This window comes from Calidris pugnax, unplaced genomic scaffold (genome assembly GCF_001431845.1).
Source record: "Calidris pugnax isolate Ruff unplaced genomic scaffold, ASM143184v1 scaffold219, whole genome shotgun sequence".
Taxonomy (NCBI): Eukaryota; Metazoa; Chordata; class Aves; order Charadriiformes; family Scolopacidae; genus Calidris; species Calidris pugnax.
In genome coordinates this window covers 8,780,207-8,807,785 of record NW_015094507.1, presented here as the reverse complement: position 1 = coordinate 8,807,785, position 27,579 = coordinate 8,780,207, and the positions used below count along the sequence as shown (strand labels likewise).

Sequence of the window (27,579 nt, the reverse complement as noted above, 5' to 3'; positions counted from 1 at the left end):
TACAGAAAGTTCATAAAGAAGTAGTCACTGGTACCTGGAAAGTTTATCAGCAAAGTATTGCCATATGCATATCCTGTTCCTGTATTTACCCTGCACAGCTGCTTCTGGCCCCTGTTAGAGGATATAGGGCTAGATGAATCTATGGGGTTTACTATTCTTAAAGTAATTTAAATGAGGTCATGTTTTCAGCTTGAGCTGGAAAACAGAGCCAGGGAGTTTGAGTTGCGAACCATAAGCAAACATACTACAGCATAACAAAGGTAAGAAAATAAATTGAATACATCTGTTGTAAAAGGTTGTCTTACTGTGATATTTTTCTTTCTAGAAGTTCGTTAGCTTTTCTGTAATTAGCAAAAGATGGTATTTGTGTAGATTAACACAACAGAGAATTAGCAAACAGTTTCTATTAGGTTGTTGTTCCATTGCAATGGGCACACTCTGCAGATCAGGAGGTAGATGTGGCTCCTAACTTGAATAGCTTGCACTTCAAAATGAAAAATGTAACTAAGCTTTTTTTGGAAAAATTTTCATCATCATTTCATCACCATTTTCAAAGGCAACCAGTGCAAGTGTGTGTCTTTAAGTCAATTGACTGTCTCCCCTGTATGATGACACAACTCAGCTGTGTTTACAGTTTAATGATTCTGAATCATTTAAAGGAAAATACCTTCATTAAAAACTGCTACGTGTTTCTGCAGGCCAACTCACAACGCTTAGTTAGGAAGCTCCAAAACAAAACTGCATGTTATTTTAATCTTTCCTTACTAAGCTCTCTGATGCGATCTTTAATCTCACAATAACATGCTTTTTTTTTTTTCTGCCACCAGAAACCTTCAGTAAAACTTGATAAGAAATTGTCGCCTTCATTAAATTCTCATTTTATTAATAATACTTCAAAAGAACTTCTTATCTTTGCCTGTAACTTACAGAGCTTTCCAATAGATTTGCACTGCCGTCAGTCCTTTAGATTTTTTAACCAAGTTAGCCATGCCCTAACCATCTTAGATTTTTATTTACACTTCAGCATGCAGCTGCATCACGGATCACGCTTTAGGTTTTTCTGTTCCCTTGAATTATGATCTTGAAATATTACCTCAGTGCTCTATTTTATCAGCCCTAGTAGTGATAGAGTGTGGCTCCTTTGGAAACAACAGAAAGAGCTCTATAATTTTTGCTTATTGCTTCGTGTCTAAGTTGCAAATATTGTCTAGTCTTAAACTGAAACTGTGTGTTGGTTTTAGGAAGTTTTGGAGTGTTGGGGTGTCTGCACTAAATTGTGGTTATTGTCGGTCACAACTCTTTGGGCCATTACTGGAACTGGCCTTGGAATATCTTCCAACATAAACAAAAGTAAATTTTCTCTTGAGATGAAATGTCTTTTTCTAACATATGTAAAGCCTTCTGTATTCTTTAGCCAGTCTCTAAAAGATGAGCTACTTTGTCATTCATGAGTCAACAAAGAAGGATGCTTTATACTTTAATTAAATGGAATATATAATAGAAACAGGAGACAACTAACTCTTAAAACAGTCCACAGAGAGCTCCAAATAATAAACATCCTACTTGAACTGAGATGATGATAGCTGAAAATGCATTAAATAGACAGAGAAACAAAACCAAATGAAGGTGAGAACTCAGTCAAGCAGAGTGAAGTGGAGTAAACGCTTTGTCAGGAGGGTAGCCCCTGTTAGTGCTAATGGGTTTTGCATTAGTATGATGCCTATAAAATACTGACTCTTGGCATCAGAGTTAATGACAAAAATCTACAACAGTTTTACCTTGCACAGATATGCAGGAGCAATATTACTGTAAGAAAGATTCTTGTCTGGTAATGTTTTGGGTTGGTTTTTTTGTTTGTTTGGGGTTTTTTTTAAATATTGCAGCATGTGAAAGAACTGGTAACAAATGGTAAATGACAATTGTTGCATAAATGTGTTATGGTTCCAAAGTTGAGTGGTGATCAATAATTGATGAAACAGAAAAAGATCAAACAGTACCAGAAACACACACCAAATCAAGTTGTTATTTTTAGAATGTTGTCCAGATTAATCAGACTACACTTCTAATAAGAGGATTAGGTATATATGTGTCAATATTAGGAGGATTTGTAGCTTCATTAGCAACTTCAGAGGAAGTAATACCTTCATGTACGCTACTGACTGAAACGGAGTACTTTCTGTGACTGGGTGAGGTTATAATTTTTTTTATATATATTATTGTAAAATAAATTTCAGCCTTGGAGGGTTATAGAGAGGATAGTGGTAGGTGTCTGAAATAATTTGCCATGAGTCTAGTCATCTTGTCACAAGCCAGTATCGTTGGCAGCCAGGACCCAGCCAGTGCTTACTGCAAGGTGAGGAAACAGGGCCCTTGGCAATAGTGTAAAGGTGAGGGGAGGGCTGGTGGCTGCTCCAACAACAGAAATCTGCTCCTCAGCAGAGCTTCTGTATACGGAGTGTTCAGCCAGAACATCTAGCAGTGGTGTAATCTGGCCTTGAACCCGTTTCCCCTGGCTCTCTTTGCTGTCTGGCACAGAGTTGGTACGTGGGTGGTTGTGCCAGCCTGGTGCCAGTTCTGCAAGGGCAAAAGGCCAGTGAGAATGTGTCAGGGTGGAGAAGCTGTCAGGGTGTCCCTGCATCCCCTTCCTCCTGCATTTGGAGCATTTTGAGCGTAGCTGGTGGGTTAGAAAAGCTTTGAAGCGATTGCAGGCAGCGTGGAAATTGGGCCAATACCAAGGTTAGAGGAATACATAAAGAGTTTTAAACTGCCCCTGGAGCATTTGAAAATTTGCTGCTTGTTCCTTCTTTTTACAGTAAGTAGAATAAGTCAGAAGGAAATTAAAGGACTTGTCCAATATGAAAGTAAGTCATGTTGGAGGCAAGATTTAAAGCTTTGTCTTCATCTCCAGGGTTATGTCTTTCTAAACTCTAAAAGGAGAGGGTTTAGGAACTTTTCTATGTGATGAACTACAGCTACTGCCTGCTGAGCCCTGCGTAACAACAGCCTGGCTGACTCGGGGAGTTTCAGTTGTGTCTCACCAGACTTGAGTCCTGGCAGGGAGGTACAAACTTACTCCATTAAAATACTCATGGCTGCTGAGCTCAGATCTTTCTGATCTCAGGATTCTGGAGTCTCCAAGGGCACGTTTCCACCAACATTTGCAGAATATTATCACTTAGCGCTGATGTAGGTGTTTCAGAAATTCTTGTTAAAGAGCTCAAAATTATCTGCTTTTTATGTCCTAATTAGAGGAATTTTTGAATTGCCTGCTTTTTGCACTGCTGAAGTAGATTGAATTCTTGTCCGCCTGTGATAAAGATGCATGCTGTAACCCTCTATGAACTGTGGGGTTATGTCTGTATGAAAAACAAAAGTAGCATTCCATCTTCCTTTCTTCCCACTGAAATGCATCAGCCTTATTTTTGTCCTCTACCTATTTGCTCCCTCTGACCTCCCAGGTTTTTCATTTTCATGTCTGGACACCCACCAAGGTGCCTACCAAGTTCTTAGATGTATAGCTTAGCAGTTGGGCGCTTCAGTTTGCAGGTTTTGCAAAAGTTTTAAGCCTTTAATTTTTATTTATTTATTCACTTTAGGAATCTGCTTTTAATATTTTATACTTTGTATTTGAAACAAGGAAGGTGTATTCATACGGTTTGGGTGAGAAAGCAGATCCCATCTGGGGCGAGACAGAGTAATTCCTCAGGGATTTGGGCTTTGGCAGAGGAGTGCTTGGGTTCTTCATGTGATAAAAGAACAAACATGAATAGCAGTGATGTCTCTAATCTCTTATCTAAAGAGAGACATGAGAAATTCCTTTCTCACATATAATTATATCACCACTGTTGTCCCTTTCAGGTCCTCAGCACAGAGACATACTTGATCTCCTCTATATTTAACAGTACTTCAGTCCCAAGTATGGAATAAAAATGACCATTACCTGAACCGTTTGCTTACCACCAATCTTAAAACCACCAGCAGCATCGCAGTATTTAGTGCTTCCGTTGTTTTCTTTTGCACTTGATATGACTGTTGCCCAGCTGGTTCTTACTTGTGTCTGATGGTGAGATACGCAGTGGGCTTGCTCTCTAATGTTTCCATCCACCACTTCCTTTCACTTTCTTTAACCTTTTCATGCTCTATTTCATCAAAAAAAATTCAAGTTCAGCTATTCGTTGTCCAGATGAAATTTTTTTTTTTAGAGGTGCTGCACAGTGCTGTTGCTGTTGGCCCTGATGATGATTAGTTTCTTGGTTTCTGTTTAAGTCCATAGTAGTGTCTGGGAGCCTGAAAGGGAGGGAGAAAATAAACAGTATCTATAACTTTGAGGGGGGGGATATAGTATATACTGCTCTTAAACACTGCCAAAACCACTTGAAAGCTTTTGTAAGAATTCTTTTCTGTAGATGCCACAGGGAAGTTGCGCAGTTGTGAGTGGAAAGCGGGGTGATTCCTGAGACTGCAAATGGCAGAACTGGCTCGGAGTCAGAGACTTTAATACCTGCCAGGGGGGTGTTAGCTGGTGAGGAGCTCTAGCTTGTTCACATTAATTTTCAGAAGAATTTTTGGAATACCAGCAGGGTTTCACTCTCCTGTGCTTGTGTATAGACCATTTCTATGGGTTTTTCATTCTTGCATCTAAATAAAACCGAAAGCCCTGGTCATGGACAGCTCAAAATAACTTCTTGCAGAAGGGTTCTAGTGAAGCAGTTGTGCTTGGCCTGCAGCAAATTTGTCTAGCAATTTCAGAGAAAATGTTTTTTATTTCCTGTTTTTAAGATATTAGCAGTATCGTAGTGCTTTATAACCATAAATGTGATACAGCACATTTCAGGAGCTGGGAGGGGAGCTGGGACATTCTCATGCCAAATGGTGCTGATCTTGCTCTATGGAGTAGTTGTGTCCAAGATACTGAAGTACTTCTACAAATAAAACTAATGGGACAAGTTTCAGGTATATTAAGTTTTTCTCCTGAATAGGACGATTTAATAGCTCAAGATAAAGTACTGCCTGCAGTATTAATAGGGTAGATCTTGCAGAAGAAATTATACCTTCCATGTAATGAAAAAGTAATTTTAAATGAATGTATTTAAATGCGTACTGGAATGAGCTACTGCTGTTTGTTCGTATCTTCTATTGATGGTTTAGATACATAAATAGAAACTAATAAGTTCTTATTATAGATTTTTATTTCATCATTACAGGTTAAACCATCAACAAAGGAACGGCTAAAAAATGTAATTTTTTCTGTTTCCTGTTGCTTTCAGTACTTGGAACATAAGATTTTTATTCAGTCTGGGTTAGTCTTGGGTGGTGAACTAAATGCAGGTCTGCATATGATTTAGTAACAGCCTGTGCATTTGTGTTTAAAAATCGAGCTGCTGGAAAAGCATCCTCATAGCTGTTCAAATTAGTTATGCTTTAGGTTGACTTTGTAGCGTAACCATGTTTTTTCTTTTCTTCCACGGATTATGGTTTATAGTGATTATTTTGTTTGAGGTTGTCAGAGAGATCGTAACATTGTCAGGATGCAGAAGAGCCACATTTTTAACTATGAAACACTGTCAAGGTAAAGCCAGCAGTATGAATGAGCACCCTATGTCAGTAAGGGCAAACAAGCATTCCTGAAGCAAGATATGAAGCAACAAAAATAGGAATATGATCAGGACTTTACACCCTCTCTTCTGTAACTGTATTATTCCAAGATACAGTGTTCATGCATCATTCTATCGTGGGTTTCCATTTCTTACACTTTGTTTTGTTTCAGCCTCTTGGGGCCAGTGACTATTTGGAAGTATCAAAGCATTTTGACACTGTCTTTGTTCGTGACATACCACTTCTTACACTGGCAAAAAGGACACAGGCTCGTCGTTTCATTACTCTTATTGACACCTTCTACGAGCATAAGGTGAGAACCAAGCCTTTCCTGTATCCTCTATGTATAGGAATGATAGCAGCAGCCCTGAAACCTGACTGTTAGAACTGAAGTAAGGCTTTCTGTACTAATGATTTGAAAAACATAAGCAGAATGAACAAGCACTGCAAAGAAACATCATTCCAGTTTCACAAAAAAGAAGTGCCATTGTAATAGAGGCAAATAAGCAGGTTTGGTGGTTTTGTTTGGTTGGTTTTTTTAATGTGAGTCTTAAGCATGACCACAAGTATAAGCCTGAGCTCATTTGCCTTTCTTGAATAGGGATGTTATTTCTTTCCTAACCGAGGAAAACCACAGAAGCCATGTCATCATTTTAATAATGAAAGATTGTGCTGCCAACTGGGCTGGAGTAAATTTAAATTTTAATCTGTACAGGCAGTTGGTCGGGAATTGGTGCCTTCCTGAACAGGGTACTGAGGAATTAATAGTATAGTTACATCTTTAAGTTTAAAGCAAACAGACACTATAGGCTTTACATTAGGTTGCAGAACTGCTAATGGAATAGTAAGGATAAATGCAGCACTTTGTGTGGATTTACAGAGGTTTCAATCACGGAAACAAAATCAGCACTAGTAAAACAAAGACAAGTTCATGGTTAAGGTGATTTTTAAAAAAGTAATAAAAGATATAAAACATTACTTTATGTGTGATTATATATGCACACACTTAAATATTTATGTAATGTGGAAATATCGATTGAGATATTTTTTTGTCAAGAATGTCCTGGCAAGTTGATCAGAAAGGCCCTGATTCAGCAAGATACTGAACTAAGCGTATGAGTAGTCTCATTCAGGTCAGCCGCATACTTTGTGCTTTATGATTTGGAAATGGACAGTTTCTAGAGGACATACAATGTATTTATAAACTAATAATAGTGTGCTAGAAGTAGGGGGTTGGGGAGTGAGGTGATCTGCTCTATCTGTGTGCTGTCATTAAGAGTTGCAAGCAAACAGCTGCTTTCTATTACTTCCTCTGTAGGAAAATCACAAGTGTTAAACTCCCATCACAAGTAGGTTTTTGGAAAAACTACCCGAGGGAGCGGGTTTGTGGAGACCTGTCCACAACACAGGCCTTTTGTCTCCTTCTGTAGTAATATTTCAGCCTGTCTTCATTGCAGCCCCCAGGGACACTATATCTCACTGCAATTTTCATGCCTGCTGGGAGGAGATAGAAGGACGTTGTTGTTATTAGGAAATAGTGCACTTGAGTAGCATTGGTGAAAGCGAGAGTGGCTCAGCTCATCCTTCTAGGAAATTCAGAATTTAAACATTCTTTAGGTGGAAATATGTGTGTGCTGCACTTACCTACTCAGCGGAATCTAACTGTGGGGGGAAAGAAAGCTTTGGTTACCGATACTTTATAGCTGTAACTTTATAAAGTGAACTTGATTGTGAACCTGTGAATATCTGCCTGTGTAGCAGATATTCTGAGTATTTAATAGTAGTTATGCTGTTCTCTGAGTAAAAGTTACATGAGTTGTTATTGAGAAAAAGATCCTGTAAGGTTAATATTTCAAAGGACTAAGTCAGGTAATTCTGTACCAGCAGTGCTAATAAGAGAAAGGGAGAATACCTGGAGAAAAAAACAAGGTTGTAATTTGAAGTTTGCTTTTCATAAAACACGTCTTTTGTCCCTTTTCTGCAAAGCCCAAGTGGTGATTTTGTTGCCTGTTTTCCTTCTCTCAGGTGCGTATTATTTGTTCTGCAGCGACTCCTCTCCAAAGCTTGTTCCTGGTAGAAGATGACAGTGGTGAGCTAGAGGACAACAGAGTGTTGATGGATGATTTGGACTTGAGCCAGGTACATGATATTAACATCGTCTCCCTTTTGTAACAAAATTGGTTTTGGTCTCATAATTACAGCAGCATTTTAGGAAGAGGAATCAAGTAAACATTTAACTAGTGATTTGCTGCTTTTTCTGTAGTGTATCTGTCGCTCTCGTAATTGCATGTTATGTTATTTATTCATAGTCAAAGAAAATGTCACAATATATAGAATCATTTTGCATTAAGTTCTAGGGTCATTTTAATTGTTAATCATTATATCTGTTCAATCATGTATGAAAATACTGATTTAAGTTTAGCTCCTACATTTAAAATACAGAAATAAAAGATGGTTTGTTCTACCTCTCCCTAGACTCAGTAGGACTGCCTCACAAACAGTACTGTTTTGCATGCTGCTTATTGTGCTTTTCCTTTTCCCTATTACCCAGTTATTGCTAATGACTTTTTAAATGATTTGTCTAAATCAGTATACAATTAGTTAACAGAAAAGTGAAAATAGATGGTTAACGTGTTATCATGTTGTTTTAAATCCAAATTATTGCTTTGCTGTGTTCTTTCACAGGATTACCTAGCTGCTTTTCTTTGATTTTTAGATGTTAATTTTACTTTTTTGGTGCCGTGCTGCTGTCTTGTATTGTCAAAGCCTGTAAAGCACTCAGCCTTAGGAGTTAGATAGGATGTGCTTGAGTACAGCTGTGTCTCTCACAGTTTTGTGGTACCGTTTTTGTGTATTAATGTAGGATTCTGCCAAAGGACTCTCCATGTTCACAGGAGAAGAGGAAATCTTTGCCTTTCAGCGGACTGTCTCCCGGCTCACAGAAATGCAAACTGAACAGTACTGGAAAGATGGGGACAGAAGCAAAAAAACGTTATAATCAAAAGTTGAATAAAATCACCAAGAAGTCAAACTACAGAATTGGAAAGCTTTTAGCACAACTGATATAATAACTGCACTTTATCATCTGGACCATGCCTTTCTTTCATCAGTTGTTTTTTATGCTTAAGACACGAGGACTCGGTTACTTCTCTGTACCACCAGTGTGTGGACATGTGAAATCTTGCCTTTATTTTCTTTTCTGTAAAATCCAAATTTGACCTTGGGATTAGAATTTTTCTGGAGAATTGGTCTAGAGGGGAAGTTAATGGGCCATGCAGGGTTCACAGCACATTTATAATGTCACATGAAGAGGGCACTTTGTGGTTCATGCACTGCCTTCTGTCATGAACAATGCAGTTTGCACAAAAGAAAAATCAAACACTTTATTTATAAAACTCCTGATATTGTATAGGTCCCTGCTAGAATCCTGGAACTCCTCTGTAGTGTATTCTGGTTTTTTTTTTCCTATTTTCTATGTGTAGCCATCTGCTGAAGTTCAGGCTCTAAGAGTTTCTTGTAATCAGACTGTTGCTCCGTCTGGTTCATTGAAAACTTAACAGTTTGAACCAAGAGAGAAGCCTGAGGTGTAGCTCGAAGGTACTTGAAACCACACCGGGTTAAGATCTAAGTAAACATGTTTGGGAAAAGAAACTATGATAAGACCTGGTATAGTGTAACATAGAAGTGCAAATTAACACTCTTCCTAAATTTTGCAGTTCTCACAAGGCTGAATACGCTGCCTCTACACCAGTGACACGTTTCTACCCTGAATTTTCTCAGCTTCGTTTATACGAAACCTTCCATTGCTGCCCCACACCTGCTCTGATCTGGGGAGAGTAGTGCACAGTACTGCTGAGTTATGATAGGAATCTGTTTGATGGAAAAGATGGGATATTACCTCAAAACACATCATCCATCCTTGCGTTTGTAGTTGGAAACTTTATTTTAGTTAAAAATGCCATTGTGTCATTCTTGGTTTTCATCTAACTGAAACAAAATACAGTATTGTGCGTACTGGCTTATACTGTATTTTTATAAAAAGTCATTTAAAAGCATATTTAGAGACCCTGAATAGGGAAAACTTTTATGCAGGTGGGCTGAAAAAGATTTCCCCAATTTCTTAGGGAGGAAATACATAACACGCTGTCCCCAGATTTGGGATTTTCTCGGATTTTGCAGTGTGACCTTTTTCTTGTATTGTAACTATTATCACAAATATTCTTCTCTGCCTTTAAGCCTCATTATTTTTTTTCAATCATAACCCCGGTCACAATTACAGAAAGCTTTTAAAAGGGACTTTGGGTGGGTGGGAAGGACTGGTAAGGTCCTGTGCACTTGCATGTGTTATGGCAATACAGGTGTTTTGGAGCCACGTGCTCAAGTCTGGTTTTCTGTTCTGATCGCTTCTGTGTGTCCTGGAAGTTACCTTATACTGGCTATACCTGTTCTTCAAATAATTTTTAAAGCCTATATTTATAATTGACAACTTATGCAACTATGTTGATATTCCCACAAAGGTGACTGCTATGGAGAATTTTAATGCATATTTATGAAAAACCAAATCTGAATACGTTGCTTATACTTAAGAGTATCTGAATAATTTATGTATATTTTCAGAAATTTTTATTAGGTTTCTCAACAGAGAGACTATTGAGATTCATGCATGTGTGTCTGTATCTACACACACATATGTATACTTAATTTATACAGATATATAAATCTAGATAAAACTAATATATGTAATTTAAGTGTCTGTGGTTCTGTATTTATACATGGCAGTCTGTACTCATCAGCCTGTGCCTGCGCCAATAACTCTCCTGAAGCTTCAGCCTTGGCTTTTTTTCTAGCACCCACCTTGTCTGGGCCAGAATGTATTGTGGGAAAATGGGAGGTGGGGGGTAGATACCCTAAAGCATCTTGGTATTTATTTGCATTATTTTTAAAGTGGTTTATATGTTTAACCTATTTGTCCACCTCCACCATGTGGTACAGGGGAAATGCATAATCTTGCACAACAGAGGTGAGATGTCTGGGAGGTGTGAGAGGAGGTTCTGGTGGGTTCTGCATTTCCACAGAGACCGTCTCAGGCCAGGGAAGGGGGAAGTAATTCTCCATGGTGTGTGTGGGTGATGACCAACCTGGAGCCCCCTGGGTAGATCTGTTTGTGTTCCAACTGGTGCAGCTTTGCCTGTTGGTATTTGAGGCTTTTCTGCAATCTGATCCCCCATCCCAAACTCAGATACCCCAGGTTTGTGGAAGGTCCTAAATGTGGTGGGACTGAGGAATCATTGTAAGCCTCCTGGGATGTAGGTGAGCTCTGGCAAACCATAGGAGGGAAGTTCCCAAAAGCTTCCAGAGACAGCCCTGCTTCCAGGGGGAAGTTTTATTTATTGCTAAATAAAACCATAGTGCAGTCTTTCCTTGGCCTCCTAGGAAGATATGTGTTGGGAGTCATTGGTAGGTGCCAGCAGTAATCAAAGAGAAGAAATAAAGTGGTTTGGGGCTGAAAACAAGAAAAGCTTATTACGGAAGTGGTTTGGGGCTGAAAACAAGAAAAGCTGCTTGAATTACTGTGCAGTATTTGTGGTTGCACTGCAGAGTGTGGATTGCCACTTTTAGGTCAAGACCACAAGGAGAGATTGGTGGGACCAATTTGTCAGCCAGCCTAGATGCCAGGGCAGAGATCCCCACAGTAACCACAGAAGAAGTCTTCTTATGCCCATCCACTTCCCTGAAGAAATCGAGGTCCTTTGTGTTTATTTTACAATGCTGCTAATAATGCTGTGGTATGTTTCCAGTCTCTTTCCAGAGGGAATTTGGAGGCACTTCTTCTGAGGCCAAACAATTTCCAGGCAACTGGTGCTGGCCAGAATCTCTCACTGGGGCACGATGGACCACACTGGGTATGTCCTGCCCCACGGTGCTGGGTCACCTGTGCTCCCAGCAGACCTGTGCCCTGCTGCCTGGCCTGCTCCTCTCTGGTGTGAGAGGTCCATGACTTTTTATTCCCATTTCAAGATGTTTTAGTTGCCAAAACATAAACAGTGAGATGCCTGTGAATAAATTATGCACACTCCTTAATGGCCTTAAAATCGCTGGATTTATGCTGGATGTTTCTATCTCAAGTTCAAGTATTGGCTTTTTAGGTTTTTCACTTGCAAATTCATTTCATCTCAGATCTGCAACGTGTTTTTATTTCCCTTTTAGTCATTCAGCAAATGTTATTGCTGAGTTATTTTTAAAGGTCTTTTCAAGTAACCTTAGTGATGTGGTATGATATTTTTGCTGTCACAGGATGTAAAATCCTTGTGATTATGGACCATCTGAAACATTTTATGTTGGTATATAAAGGCCACATCCTGGCTGAGAATCTCTCAGCTAACTTATTGCAAATACTTGATTGACAAAGGAATGTTCCCCATACCTGAAAATTTAAATTACAGCTTCTGTGAGCATAGTTACTCTATCCGTATAGACCATGGATAGAGATGATATCCATATAGACCATATCCATTTTATCTTTAGAGCTGTATTTTCATTTCATATTCTTGTGCGGTAGCTCTTATCTTTTTTTTTTTTTTTTTTTATATAAATAATGCAGTTTTGTCTTTCAAAGCTACTGGTTTTCAGTATTTACCTTTGCACAGATCAAGGGAACAATTGCAGTATTTTGGGTATAACGAGACAGCCGCCTTCCACAGGTCTTTGCAGGGATTGAAGATGCCGTTCTTGCAGTTGTCGCTTTTTGGATCTAAAGAGGAAAACCATTAATGGCTTTTTTTGAGTAAAAGTGATCATGATGACACTACAGCTGGATAGATGTCACCTATTTTGCAGCAACTTAAACATGAAAAAAACTGACCAGGTTTCAAACAGTGTGCGGCACAGCCACCAGCCATCTAACAAGGAGGAAGACTAGTCTCTTCATCAGGACTTGTCTGAGAGGATCAAGATCCAGGAGTTTTCTTTCTGCAATTACCTGGATTCAAATAATCCCAGAGCCTCAGTTTCCCTGTTGCTAAAGTGGGAATGATGTTACTGGAGTAAAGCTGGAGTGCTGCCAGGCTTCACTCATTAATATTCTAAGATGCTTGCTCAGGCTCTGGGATGAAAATACTTCAGTAAAGTATGTAAATAGTGCAAAAAATAATTTAGCTACTCAAAGTGGATTAGTTTCCTTGTTTGGGTTACAGAATTAATGCCATCAACTAAACACCATGTGCCTCTCTGGAGTGATGATTTGTTTTTTTATATAATGCATCTATTTTAAATAAAGAAAAAACACCTATGGGTTGTGATTAAAACCTTAACCAATTCTTGTAGTTTTTCTTCTACCTGTAATGACAAATTTCCTGTATGATTCACTGCAACCTTAGCACCTGTACTTGTGAACTACAGTGGCTTTGTAAGTTCTGTTGGGATTTTCCTTGTTTTATATACTGAGAAATTTTTTTTAAAAATACATAATTTTGAGTCTAATATATAAGAAACTGAACACTGTTAAATCCTTCCATTATTTTGAGAACTGATGTTGTAATAAAGAAAAGTTAATAAATCCAGATTTTATAAACATTTCACTTGTTATTCACGCTATTTTTAGGTATGTTGTTCTGAATAGATAGGGCTTGTGTTAATTCCTTCACGAGATGGTTGGGGTTTTTATCTCTGTCTCCAGCGGGCAACCCCGGGCCGGCAGCAGGGCCAGTTCCTGGGCACTTTGGTTGCCCGGCTGAGCCACAGCACCACAGGCCACTGCCCTACTCCTGGCTCAGCTTTTGGTAGGTGTATCCAGGGCTTATCAGAAAAGTCCTCCTCTAGAGGCCGTTTAGACTTGTCCTCCTCAGTTACTGCTGCCCGCAGCCCTAATTTTGGGTTTTGAAACCCTTTTTCCATGTCTCTGGCTCTTTTTTCCAGCAGTGTGAGGGTGGGGGCCTCCAGCTGAATGGCAAAAAAAGTGCTCTTTCCCCCCCCTCTATTAATTTGGGATTCTTATTGTTCAAGATCTGCTTTTGCTGTCAGCCAATTAGACCCCCAGGCTTGGAGTTTCCTGCTGCTTGGCTTTGGGCCTCGAGAGCTCCAACACACATGAAATATGGGGTGCGGGGTCTGGGGGTGCATCCGTGTCCCTGGAATGGGAGACATTTCTGACCCTGGGGTTGGGGCTCTGCCTGCCTTTGTCTTTCTGCCCGTCGAGAAGGAGGGCTCGCGGTGGCAGTCCCTTGCGCAGAGTGGAGGGAGGATGGAGCAGATGGAGGATGCAGGCCACTTGCTCCCTCTCCAGCCTTCTGCATTCTCCACATATTTGTAAAACAACTTTTGTTTTAAATTGAATTGAATTCTAAGAGCGCCATTAAAATACAGAAATGCTTCTCGCTGACCTATTACTCTGCATTCATGTTGGTAAAATTTTGGATGAGTTTCTATAGTCCTCCCGCCAGTTCTTTGTCAGGGTGAAGGGTTTAGTTGGCTCTGTTAATCCACTCTCTAGCTGAAATTGTTCATTTAAATCGTTATAAAAATCCACTTTTTTTTTTTCCCCAATGCGAATCCTATATTCCCAGATTCAAGCACTGCTGCCATGCAAAGACTTTACATTCTTTGAGTGCAATCGCACTGTGTCAGTCCAAAGCCAAATTGCAAACACTTATCCACAATTCCCCTTACTCAGCTTTAAGCTAATTTTTCCAGCAGGCAACAATAGCCATAAAAGTATAGGGAAAGATTATGAGAAGAGCTCCAGAAACGGTTCATCGATTCCTTCACAAGCTGGGATATGATGCTGCCACATCCTTTTCTTGCAAGGAGCAAAACCTTTCATTCTGTTACTTAATATATTTTTAGCGTGCTGTTCTTCGGTGTCACAGTAATTAAGAGCGATCACAGCTGCTGGAAGATGAAGCATGGAACAAAAGAACAAGTGATTGTTTAAGCTGAAGTTAACTGAACCAGGAAAAGTAAGCCCAATGACATGAAGAAAAAGCTTTCTTTGTGTCCTCTGGTTTTCTACAATTAGCAAAGCCAAACATACATGTAACTTTTTCTACTTACAGTGATGGATGATGTTTGAGTCACAACGTGTCGTGTTGGGCGGTGAGGTTTTTCCCTGCAGGCTTGTTAAGAGCATCATTCACATCAGGTCTTCCCTGTAGCCGAGGTGTGATGTGCCCAGCAACGCTTCCCTGTTGGTCACGGTTCAAACACACCACAAACAGCTAAAAAGTTAGTTGAGGGGGGAGTGAAGTTTGTTGAAAACACAGACAGAGGACCAGTCTCCAGTTGTGGTTGATATCTCCCAAAAAGTAACGTTTCAGTGGCCAATGGAGAGAGGAGCAATTACTGTCCAGCAAAATTACAATCTGAATGGGCTGCCATTTTCAGTGCTTCGCTAGGACGGCCGTGATTGCTATAGAAACTTCTGAGAGCGAGACAGAGAGGTTTTCCAGCACTGGAAATTGCGAATGGGGAAGGTTAGACTGGGTGCAAAGCCCATTCAGTCAGGCAGCTGCCAGTTGAGCCTCTTTGCCAAGTAGATTGTAGGAAATGCTGATTAAAATGTCCACTGAACGCACCAGGCAAATTAAATTTCAGTCACAGCCGCCTGGCCGGTTTCAGTGGGAAGATGGCTCTGGAGTGTGGTGCACCTGGGCTGGCTCTCCCCACGGCAGCCTCTCCCACGGGTGCTCACTCCTGCCCTCAGGTACCTCAGGGGTGCTCCAGCAGGGATGCTGCAGCCACGGCAGTCTAAGGAAGCAGGGGAGATGAGGTTTGTGGGGAAAGGTGGTAACGGCCGGTCCAATAAAGGATGTCTGTAGGGAAAAAAAAAAAAAAAAGCCAGATACCATTTCAGGTGGGGAGCAGTGTCCTTTCCCACCCTGGCTTTGCCATCTCTCCCAGGGCACAAGTAGGTGAGGGCTGCTGCCACCTTCACCTTCCTCGAGGCTGGCACCCCCATTTTGTTCCCCCACTCCCTGTGTTGATGACTAAACAGGACTGCTCTCTTTGAATGGATTGCTTGCCAGCCCCTTCCCCTCCAAACAGCCAGCGATGGACAGCTGTCACTGTCCCTTTGGGGCAGAAAGGCTGACGGTACAGCCAAAAGCCTGCCGCAAACCAGGAGACTGGGCTAAGCCTGCAGGAGGTCTTGGTGCTTGGGGCTTCCCCCTCATCACCTCTCCAGCAGCTTAGACCAGCCCCTGAAATCTCTAACGCAGCCAATTGTCCCTGGCTTTGGCTGCACACCCAGCAGCATCTGCAACTCCAGTAACATCTCTCCTTAAGAGGCTGCTCTTCCCTCCTTTCCACATCCCCACTCCCCGGTCCCTTCCTCTGTGACAGGGGAGGGTTTAGTATCTTTTTGTGTTCATCACTGGCCTTGGAAAAACAGCTTGTCACCCTTCTGGCAACAGGCTGGCAGCAGTTATTCCAGTACCTTGCTCCCCAGCAATCCCCTGAAGGCCCGTCGGTGATATCAGGCTCTGTGGCCATCATTGTGTCATTCCCTCCTCTCTCCTGTCTCTCCGTGGCCTCCTTTGATTTAACTCCAGGTGGTCAGCCAGAGGGGTCTCAGGCAGGTAAGCTCAGACACACGTAATGCTGTGACACAGCAACACAGCCATTTCCCTCCTCCTCCTCCTCAAGCTGCGTGCAGCCCATGTGCCAGCTCGGGCAGCAAAGCCTCCAGTGCCCTTTTACAACAGCTCTGCTTAGGACAGTTGCTTTTCCAGTCGTGCTTGGCTTTGAGACAAAACAATAAAACCCCTTCATGGATCAACAGGATTTCCTACCTACTTATTGCAGTTTCCAGATGTACTGGTTCTTCACAGGCTGTGCTTGGAAAAAAAATGTTTGCATTTAAGTACAAAAAAATCATATGGCCTGTATCAATAAGAGCAATGAGATTCGTCTCACAGCACAGAGGTGAACAATGTAACAAGTCACAGAGTATCAAATCCATGAAATGCTTGCCATACAGAGTATTTTTTTTCCAGAAAAAAAAATTATGTACCTTTGATCGTAAATAGAATAGCTATTTTTGATTTACTGCGATTCTGTTCATTTACAGTTTCTCAATACACAGTTCTTTAAAAGTCAGACTGACTTCATTCTCTGCTGTCAGAGTGCTTGAAGACAGTGCTCAAGCATCAAGACATCTGCTCAAGCCAATATCTGTCACTGTCTATTTAGTCTTTTTACACGCGTTGGTTATTTGTTTTACTAATGGCTAACACCAAGCTGTAACAGTATATTCAAGCTGAGTACATGTATACAGGACCTATGAATGGGTTTTGCAGTCCTTGTGGCCTGTAACTGCTCCCATAGCCATGAGTTAAGGCTTGGTTAATGGATGCCAATCTGTCAATTCTTGAACTATTTAGGAAATTAGTTATTGACATAATGGAGAAATTATCTGAGTGTATCACAGCAACCCATACTTGAGGACACTTCCGTCTGCTAAGGTTGACCCTAATAATTAACAGCCTTACTCAGTGCCCCAGAGGTGCTTTATAAGGCACAAGGCTGAAGGTTAAATAGCTTCTGTGCATCAGATGTGCTCATTACACCAGTATGTCTATAATGGCTTTCCTGAAACCACAGCAGCTTGTTAATTGATTGTTCTCGTTTTATGGTCTTTCCAGGGGTCCCCTGTACCATTACAAAGCTGTGCCCTTGTCCTTGCCAGATCGCCTTTTCCTGGTCAGTCTGCGAACTAGTGTCCCCTCACCCAACAGGGACCCACCTGCCATCCCTTTGCTCGCCCTTGGTTGGCTGTACGGTGCTGCTCGGGCACCCTCTGCTCCTCTTCTACCAGCCCCACTTCTCCACCTCAGCTCTTCCTTCTGTGAAGCTCGAAGGCTCAATAGCCGGCCGCCTCTTCCTGTTCAACCATCCACCGCCGCAGTTTAGCATCCCGGCATTAGGAGGCAATTCTCTTCCATTTGGTCCAGGGTTCATTTAGCTTAAAGTTTTCCAAAATGAGAAGCGACGACGAATGAAAGGCTAAAAGTCAAGAGGAACAAGGTTAGCAAGGAGAGCACGACCACCTGCTTCTCTGATCAACTGCTACAGCTGGAAAGAAAACAGAAAAGCTTTCTGGACTGAGAACACAAGCTCATTCGGAGCTGAAGCCACTGGAGCTGTTAATGCCTCATGCTCCTGCCTGTGTCCCAAATGAGAAAAGAGCTGCAAAAGCCTCAGCCCTTGGGTCTAAATCCTCCAATGTTCCTGGGTACCTGGCTAGAGTGGAAGATAGGTCCCTACGAAGGAGAATCTGGGCTTTAGCACCTCCTGTCTTTTAAACAAGAGGATGATTGAATTTTTGTCTTGCATATAACAAGGCTAAAAGCAGGGGGGTGGGGGTTTCAGCAGAGCTTCCCGTTTCTTGGCTTAAAAACCAGAGACAAGCTCCTGTCTTCCCATTGCCTTCACTCCACAGCTCTCCCAGAGTTGTGCAAGGGGGATGCACAAAGCCCTGTTGTGCTGCAGCTCTTGGGGAGATTTTACTGTTTCACTTGGCCTGAGATGCTCCTGATGAAGGGAGAGGCTAGACATGCAGTCAGGATTTGTGGCTCCCTCTCCCCTAACTTCAGCGCATCAGTGGCAACAGACAAGTTCAATTCTGTATTTTTAAGTGACTTCAGGCACCACTGTTCTGTAATCTAGGCAAAATGGAGAACCCCGGCTAAGAGAGGATAAGCAGTAAATTAAGCATGAAAGGCTGACTGAGAAGAGAAAGCCAGTCCCTAATCCTGTTTTGTAGGAATACCTTTGTACTTGGGCGCTTCATACGCCATCATCTAGCTCCACCGTGCGTTGGGATCGCTCCTCTTGCCACAGGGGATGGAATTTTTCTCCCCACCCTTTCCCACACCGACGTGCTAGCACTGGCAATGCTCCCTCGTTAGCAGCTTGTTCCAATAGCACCGAGCAGGCAATTTCCACATAAAGCATGCTCGTTATTTGTGCGGTTCAGTAGCACTTTTCAGTTGAAAACCCATTCCCTTTTCCCCTTAACTCGCCTTTTCCAGAGGTGGCCTCTCTGGTGGTGAATAAATTTGTGAGCTGGGGCTATCAAATTCTAGGCTGGCAAAGATATATTGAGAAACACGTCCTCAGAATAACAGGAGACATCTGGCCCACCCAGGACCCCCACAAAGCTTGCGGCACCGAAAACACGGCCACCTGTCCTGCAGCCAGTCACTTCCCTGACTGATTAATTACACAGGCTGCGTGACCCGAGAGGGTGCCTCAGGCTTCCCCTCCCTCCTCCCCCCTCATATTTTTAAAATATGCCCCAAATTTTAAAACTGCTTTGGAAAACTTGTCCCACGTTCTGCCCCGAGCTGCGGGGAGGGATTGGTGGCGGCGGCGGCCTGCAGGGCAGGCCGGGCCCACAAGATGGCGGGGCGGCACCGCGACACAGCAGGCCGCAGCCCCGCCGGCCGGGGAACAGGTGCCACTCCTGCAAAGGTAATTCTAAAACGTGGATAAAAATATGCCCGTACCAGCTTGGGTAGAGATTCCTTTCAGAAAGCGCTGGAAAAAAAATAATATTTTAAAGTGGAAGACTCCAAACACCCGCGCTCCTGGCATGGAATAAACCCCCCCGGTGCCCCCACAGCACCCTTGGGCAGCAACTCTGGGGAACACTGGTCGGCTGACCGGGGAAGGAGCCAGGCGAGTGGTGGCACCGAGCGCCTTGGAGACACCCTGTGTCCCCTCTCCGGAAGGGTGAGGGCAAAAACGGGGTGTGAGGGGGTTGGCATGGGGCTGCGGAGGGGCTGCTGTGTGGGGCAGGTTGGAAACAGAAGTGCTGAGGTACCAACGGGCCGATCCCCGTTCTTACCTTTGCTGTCAGAGTGGTTCCAAAGAATGTTTATCAATATGGTGATAGGCGCTTTATATATATAAATATAAATATATATAAAATATATATTATTTTGCCTCTATGAGGCAGCAGAACCTCATGGAGGACTGGGATAACTTGACCCTCACCAAGACGTGGAAGATTTATGCTTTTAATCCACAACCAGTCAATTATGACTTGGTTTTAGTTTTAAGTGAGGTCTTCCTTGGAATGTAAGGGCTGCCTTACATTCAGGTAAATGTGGTATTTCCCTGCAAAGGTAATTCTAAAACGTGGATAAAAATATGCCCGTACCAGCTTGGGTAGAGATTCCTTTCAGAAAGCGCTGGAAAAAAAATAATATTTTAAAGTGGAAGACTCCAAACACCCGCGCTCCTGGCATGGAATAAACCCCCCCGGTGCCCCCACAGCACCCTTGGGCAGCAACTCTGGGGAACACTGGTCGGCTGACCGGGGAAGGAGCCAGGCGAGTGGTGGCACCGAGCGCCTTGGAGACACCCTGTGTCCCCTCTCCGGAAGGGTGAGGGCAAAAACGGGGTGTGAGGGGGTTGGCATGGGGCTGCGGAGGGGCTGCTGTGTGGGGCAGGTTGGAAACAGAAGTGCTGAGGTACCAACGGGCCGATCCCCGTTCTTACCTTTGCTGTCAGAGTGGTTCCAAAGAATGTTTATCAATATGGTGATAGGCGCTTTATATATATAAATATAAATATATATAAAATATATATTATTTTGCCTCTATGAGGCAGCAGAACCTCATGGAGGACTGGGATAACTTGACCCTCACCAAGACGTGGAAGATTTATGCTTTTAATCCACAACCAGTCAATTATGACTTGGTTTTAGTTTTAAGTGAGGTCTTCCTTGGAATGTAAGGGCTGCCTTACATTCAGGTAAATGTGGTATTTCACATCATAGAATCATAAAATGGTTTGGGTTGGAAGCGACCGTAAGGATCATCTAAGTCCAGTCCCCCTGCCACATACCGCTTGATCCTATCCCAGCCTTCCCACCCTCCCCAGCCAGATTCTGCTTTGCAATGGCTCCGGCAAAATCCTCCCGTCCAGCTGCACCTCTCAGAGCGGGGAACGAGGCACGGATGCTCCCAAGTGAAGCAACCGGCAGGCCCCCCAAAAGCATTTGGGAAGCTGAGGGCTTTGGCTCAGCTCCCTTGTGACTTCCCATGCAGGCACATCCTTGCCTGGATCGCTGTCTCCAGCCTACCCTTTTTAGCACATGTTGGCACCACGTTGGCTTGGTGCTGGGAGGCTTCCTCCATCCTGGGGTGCAGAAGCTCTTTGGAGGAGTCATTGCTGGCCCTGCATGTGGGGACTTTTTGGCAAGTGGAGCTGGCGAGTAGTGCCATCCATGCCTGGGATTTTATTTGATTCTGAGCTGCTCATTGCACATACAAGTGGCCTTATGAGAAAGGGAAACTCACCCAACTTCAGGTGTAGCTGTGAATTACCCAACTTCAAGGGCAGCTGTGATGACAAGGTGCTCTCTGTATCTCAGTGAAGAAATCTCCATAGTGCCATGTTTCTTCTTCTTCATCTGCTGGGATCCTGCTCTCAAAAAGTCACAGCACCTGGAACAGATTTGGGGTTGATACAGCCTCATTTCTTCCCTAATAGTACAAGCCAGTGCCCTTCCAGCTGGGAGGAGCCAGACGTTTTGAACAAACCTGAAACCCTGATTCTCTGAAATCTGAAGCACTCGTAGGATATGGCATATGGTGGACTCCTCAGAGAAAACCCCATGACTATGCCTCTATAAAAAGAGATGGCCCTTGCTTGGGCTTGCTGTGGTAAAAGCTTCTGGAAACTCCCCAGTCCTGTTCTGCCACCCCTTCATGACCACAGTCTCTACACTCCTCCTCCTCCCACGTGGTTCAGCTTGCAGTGATCCTCTCCATTGCCACTGTCCTGACTAGAACATGCAGGCTGTATCCTCTGCAAAACATGGGCAAAGAAGCCAGGAAGACCAAAGAGGATAGGTCAACCTCTGGTTAACATTTCATGTTTAGGGGGGTTTTAATTATTTTTTTAAATTTTTATATGTGAGCAGCTCTTGACTGCGTGGATTTCCCTGTATGACTTCACCTTCTAAGCTCATGTTCTCTGCCGGCTGGTGCAAGCAGCTCCTTGTGCAGTGAGGTTCTGTTCTTTTGAAGCACCTGGCGCTCCCCCATATAGAGTACAAGCACCCCACGTAGCATTCAATGAGGCAGGTATTTGAATGTTCAGTGTTGTGGCATATTTGAGTATGTTTTAGGCTATATCTCTTAATCCTCAAGCTCTAAAAAAAAAGCTAAATTCAAGTGGAAAATATAGATGAACTTGTTATGCATTGGTCCCTCTGTGGCTTGCCTAGAGGCAGAAATGATGTTGAGACTTTTTCAAGTCGAACTATTGTATAAACATGTGAAAGGGAGGTGTGTAAGAAGAGACTTTTACTGGAAAACTTCACTCCTGTAGAGAACCTGCTGGAACAGAGGCCTGGTAATAACGTAGAAAAACTGCCCCAGTGTTTCAAGAAACAAGAAAGATGATCAGTCTGGCTAGAGTGATGAAGAAGAACTGAAAAACATACCAGCTCCAATCAAGCATGCCAGGGCATAACCCTCTCTGCAAATCTCTTCTTATAAGGGTCCAAGCCCATGAAAGAACCTGCAATCAATGGATGCTGAAGTCTACTGAAGGAGCAAGCAGGCCATTAATGTAAAAAGTCAATGAACTTTGATGGAGCTGACTTTTCTGGAAAATTAGCTGGATCGCCAAGGTAACCAAATCATAAAAGGACACAGGACACAATCAACACATAGAAGGGTACAGACGTTTGCTGAGAAGTTCTATGGGCACGACAAAATTAAATTAAACTGGATGTCCTAGAAAACAGTTTTTACTTTCGTCATGTCTTTTGGCTGGATTCCATGGCATCACAGAAATGTTTCTACAGTAATTGATTACTTGTCACATTCTGGGCCCTGAAGAGCTTCCCGTATCACTCAGAATAGGTAGGGTTTTTTGAGTACAGGCATAGAGGTGAGATCTAAACCAGCAAGGCAAAGCTACCATCCTTCAATTACATATTACTATGCATATGACTGAATTTTGTGATCAACAAACTGAAAGGAAAGTGAGTAAAAGGACTAGCCACTTATTTTACCCACATTTAGCAGCAGGATGTGCATATAAAATCTTATAAACTGGGGGTGCGACAGTAAATTAATCTGAGCCAGGGAGCAAAAGGCAGATCTTGTCCTGAGACTGAGAATAATCTTAATCTGGCTAGTGACTAAGCAAATGGATCCAAGCTACAGAGTGAGGTCAAAAGCAACATCTCCCCAGCGTTTTGAAGAAGTTTAGACACATGGGTTCAGTTCGGCTTAAAACATGGGTCATTCGGTTCCAAACCTGAATGTCTCCAGGAGCTGGGAATGGTCTGGATCAGCTCATGCCTAGGTCTGTTTTCAGCTGCAGTCTTTGCAAATAAGATCAACCATCACAGAACTTCATCTGGTGCCCCAGCTAAGCCATTTCCATCTCTCCAGCCACAGTCTTACCCTTCTCACACCCTCTGTACTTTCCTGAGCTGGAGCTTTGTGCTCATGTGGATACTTCTACTGCTTTCCAAAGGCCCGTGTGCCTCTGGAAAACTGCACGAAAGAATGCTTGCATTTCCTTAAAAAAAAAAAAAAAAAAAGATTTAAAACCATATCAAATTCTTAAAAAGTTTTTTTTCCCTCTACATTAAAATAAGCTCAGGGCTCTTACTTACTATTTGGAGATCTTGGTTGAAACCCTGCTTTACCTCTAACTTACCATGTTCCAGAGAGTCCATGCACCAGGTTAATGGCTTGTGGGTACTGATGACAACTGGCCAACAATTCCACCCCTTCATTTGCCTTGTTTCAGGTCTGACTCTGCACAAAAGTAGCCTCTGGAGCAGAGAGAAGCCAGCAGACTTGACTTAGGGCTTGAGAGAATACAGTTCTTGCACCATCCCAAGCAGATGGGGAGGAAGCGGGAAAGCACTGGGACCCTGGAAAAGACAACGGGGAATGAGAAATTCTTTATTTCCACCACCAACTGGTTTTCCAGGAAAGAAGTCTTGTTTTTTAAATGAGATTAGAGCACTTTTCTAGATACAGATTGCAGGTATTTTACCTTAGTGCATTCCTGTCAATAGCTACAGCATCTACAAATTTATACTTCTGGATAAAAGGCCCTTTATCAAAAAGTTCCTGACAAGCTCTTATCTACACAGCACATCACTGACATACCCATCCTGTGTGAAATCTGCGCAAGAAAGACAGGGTTCATTTTGTCAAATTATGAGGAACAAATGGTGCCAGAGTGAGTAAGAAGCAGCCTCCAAGTTCTACTGCAACGGAGATTATCAACGCAGCACAGTGCACTGAGCTGGATGGCAAAGGCAATACAAGGAAATAGATCCTGGGGAAACTAGGAGGCAAGGAGAACAGGTGAGTCCAAAGCTCAAGAAGATGAAGTAACAACAAGCAAAAACAGTTATCCAAGCTACCACGTGAACCGCTGAGCATCATTAATTTTTACTCATGCTTTACTAAAATGAGAGACGCTGACACCAATCTGTACCGAGGGCTCGGGGACTGGAGAGGGATCCATCTTGCAGTGGGTGTTGAGGATACATCAGTAAAGCCCTGAGCAGGTGAAAGATACAGTCCTTGCAGAAACAGAAGGCACATTAGCGTGCCAGCCACAGGGCTGTCATTTTGACTCTTCCCTTCCCCTTTCTGCTTACGTGCTGCTTTTCTCAGCCTCTCAGAGCTTAAGGACAGATGGGAACCATTAGATCTTCGCAGCTCCTTTGGGAACTGTTTGTCAGACCTCTTGCATATCACAGCCCTTCAAACCTCACCTGCTTACCTTGCTTGAGACTTGACTACGGTGTCATTCATGCTTTTAACTGCAGTTAGAGCACATCCATCAGAAACATGCCTGTCTTGGCTTGGACACATCTGGAAAATGCGCCAACCGCCCTGACAGCTTGTTACAGTGATTAATCACCTTCCTTCCAATAAATTTGTGCCCAGTTTTTCATATGAATGTATCTGGTTTCAGTGTGTTGCTACACATTCTCATAATTTACTAGATTAAAGAGCCTTTCAGTACCTGATATTTTTCTCCCAAGGAAGCTCCTTCGCCACCATAATCAATTCCCTGCTCAGTCTTTTTTGATAAGCTAGAGAGAGCGAGTGCTTCACGTCTCCCATTGCAAAGCATTTTCTTCAGGTTCTGAATCATGTTGTGTGGCTCTAATGTTCCACCGCCCATTTTTCAACATCAATTTAAAACACACAAGTCTCACAAATACTGTACATGGTCATATCCAGTTGCTTGTCCCTTCAGACTCTTAAAAAACCCCATGTATTCAGAATCTTAGGCAGACGCAAGCTGGCTTCCTTCTGGCTGACATTTGGAGCAACCAAAAACCATCTATCAGTCACCTTCACTGGTGCTGCCACCTCAGCAGGTAAAGAGAAAGCATGTCAAGGCTGTGTCCCTGCTGGTTCACTGTGACGTGATTCCGCATTGGAAAGCAAGGCTGCCCCTGTGCAGGGTATGGCTCTGAGCACAGATTGCCCTGGGCACACCCAGACCACATCCACAGGGATAAACAAGCCAACGGGCACAGAGCAGCCATATCCAGGCTGTTAAACCCTCCTGTGCATCAAAGTGGAGTGGCTGCAGCCGGACTTGTTTGGGAATTGTTTGGGAAAGTGCTAGCAGCCTGGGCCAGCACTGTGCCAGGGACCATTTCACAGGTGGTCCCGGCCGAGCTCCAGTGCCTGGCAGTGCTCCCCCCTGCCGCCCCTTTACTGACAGAGAAAAACACCATCTTAAGGCACAACCAGGCTCCAAGGAGGGTGAAGGATAAAGCGACTACCTCACTTTCTCTTTTCAAACCCCCTTTCCTGACAGGGCAGTGGGGCTTCAGATCAGAGAGGTGACAACAGGCTGGGGCATCCTTTTCCCACCCAGTGGTGGTCTAAGGGCTCACACTGACACCGGAGAGGCAAGATTTCTGTGAAGGAATATGGAATATTAGTGGTTCAAAACTTCTTTAACAATCTCCCTCACAGCAGAGCCTCTAGCAGGTACATCAGGCCTCTTGGCACAGCCTCATGAGTCTCAGCAAGAGAAGGGACACAGGAAGAAAAGGCAAGAAATAAGGCAGAAAAGGCACTAAAGGCGCTTTTGCATAAGCTTAGAGAGGAGGGCTTGTGCCTGAGGTCTTGCATCACCGTGCAGCTGGGACCAGACCCAGGCTGGCAACCTCTCCTGGGCTGACGTTTTAGCCCCAGGGGCTCCCTGAACTACCCGTCCTGCATCCAACACCTGCCCAGCGCTGGCATCCCAAAGCTTTCATGCAGCAGGCCTGTCCTGCTGTCACTTCTCTGAGGCAAGACAGCAGTACCCCAGGTTGCCAACACCAACAAAGCTGGTGGCACTTCACACCTATTATAGGTAGATGAGGTGTCCAGGCTGAGCCTAAATACCACTTTTTCCACTATTCCAGGCTTCTCAGATCAGGAGGTTACGGGGAAAGTGATTTGAGGAAACGACATACCCCCTCCCCCACCTCAGAGGGGAACAAAAATACTTGACGGCTAATATTTTATTAGATTTTTTACTAGAATGATAAGAACTTCTTTCCACAGAATTTCCCTTTCTTATATTCTGTCAGTGGCAGAAAATGCTGAATCACAAACCTGGAGCTTAAAAAAGAAAAAAAAAAAAAAGTATTTCATATGCAGAAGAAACATATCTTACATCATTTCATGCTTCCTGCTCTGCTCTCTGGTGCCACATTCCTCATTTTCAGGCTGTTTTAAAGGTCAGCTTCACAGAACAAATCCTGACCTCAGACATGGGAAATACGCTGCCTCATCACTCCAGGATCTTTTCTCACATGATTAGTCCCAACATTCTTGCAAGTAGAACAGTCCCCATCACCACTGCCACAGCAAAAAAAAAAAAAAAAAAAAAAAAAAAAAAAAGATATTTTTTCTTTCCATTCCCCGAGTTAATATTCACCACCATCACAGCCTCATTTCATGGGCTGGGGGCTACTTGAATGGTGTAATGCTATTGCCATCTATGGGCAAGTAATAGTCAGACTTCAAGTTGAAGTCGGAATACGTACCTAAACTGACATCTACTCTCAGCAAAGTTCTAAATTACTTTAAAGAGGATTTTATTTAAGATTTTCCAATGGCTAAGATATAGGATCTGGATAAAAGTTACTCACAGACAGCAATTACTTCTTATGGTATTCGTCTTAATCCTAGGTATGCATTCATTCAACTGGCTTCATTTTGCCTGAAAAATTTTATCTTGATGCTGTGATTTGAGCAGGTGGGAGGGGTCAGAGAAGCACACATACTCTATATTTTAAACAAAAGATCTGAATTTATTTGAAACTACTACTGTCAATTATCAAATGTTTAAAGAATAATGGAAGGCACAACAGTGATGAACAAGCTTCAGTGCTACAAGAGAGCTGAAGATTAATTTACTTGCTTAATAACTCTTCTAAAATGTAAGATTTCAACCTTAATAAAAGAGCCAGTCAAGTAATCTACGGGTTATAAATGACAAATATATACTGACAAAACAGTTTGATTGAGGTATAAAAGTTACTGCAAACTCTTTTTAGCTTGCTTATGCCTCTAAGAAAGAATCTGGCTCTTTTTCAGTAACCTAGTGGATCATGTTTGTATGAAAAATTTTTTGTCAGTAGCTGTAAGAAATACAAAGCAAAACTGAAGCTCCCACTCACTGGGGGACTCTACAGATGACATTTAAAAGAGCACAACACCACAGCAAGATGAAAAATGGGTTTTCTGTTAAAGTGTAACTAGCCAGAGGGTTATACTGCTCTCAGGTTTATGATAAAGCCATAAAGATTGCCTCCCGTGCCTGCAGAGCTCGTTGCCAGGTGGCACGGACCACGCATGGTTAACTTCTCAGCCTTGGCCTCTTCTTGGTCCCTGCTGAACCAGTGAAAGGAAAATGCCCAGGCCCTGAGAGCCAAGATTGCCCCATGGCTTGTCACTCAGCTGGGGGGGGGGGGGG

General features: G+C 43.0%; 1 protein-coding gene and 1 long non-coding RNA gene across 6 annotated transcripts in view; one reads left to right on the top strand and one right to left on the bottom strand.

The window, feature by feature from the left end:
* The window catches only part of LACE1 (lactation elevated 1), a 65,783-nt gene extending 52,616 nt beyond the window's left edge, over nucleotides 1-13,167 (top strand). The window contains exons 11-13 of the mRNA XM_014964585.1: nucleotides 5,768-5,908; nucleotides 7,621-7,734; nucleotides 8,459-13,167. Of these exons, the coding sequence (XP_014820071.1) occupies nucleotides 5,768-5,908; nucleotides 7,621-7,734; nucleotides 8,459-8,593 (390 nt within the window). The 3' untranslated portion in view covers nucleotides 8,594-13,167. The remainder of the gene's footprint in view (nucleotides 1-5,767; nucleotides 5,909-7,620; nucleotides 7,735-8,458) is intronic.
* Nucleotides 1-27,579, bottom strand: part of LOC106901690 — a 47,452-nt gene that overhangs the window by 16,121 nt on the left and 3,752 nt on the right. Inside the window, exons 2-10 of one of the 5 annotated variants that reach the window (XR_001414362.1) lie at nucleotides 23,281-23,500; nucleotides 20,898-21,044; nucleotides 17,333-17,592; nucleotides 16,025-16,424; nucleotides 14,644-15,401; nucleotides 12,233-12,346; nucleotides 8,438-8,556; nucleotides 7,508-7,665; nucleotides 3,958-4,287 (exon numbers count right to left, since the gene is read on the bottom strand). This is a non-coding gene — a long non-coding RNA (uncharacterized LOC106901690). The remainder of the gene's footprint in view (nucleotides 1-3,957; nucleotides 4,288-7,507; nucleotides 7,666-8,437; nucleotides 8,557-12,232; nucleotides 12,347-14,643; nucleotides 15,402-16,024; nucleotides 16,425-17,332; nucleotides 17,593-20,897; nucleotides 21,045-23,280; nucleotides 23,501-27,579) is intronic. The other 4 variants (XR_001414363.1, XR_001414360.1, XR_001414361.1 and 1 more) reach the window with 4 other exon arrangements.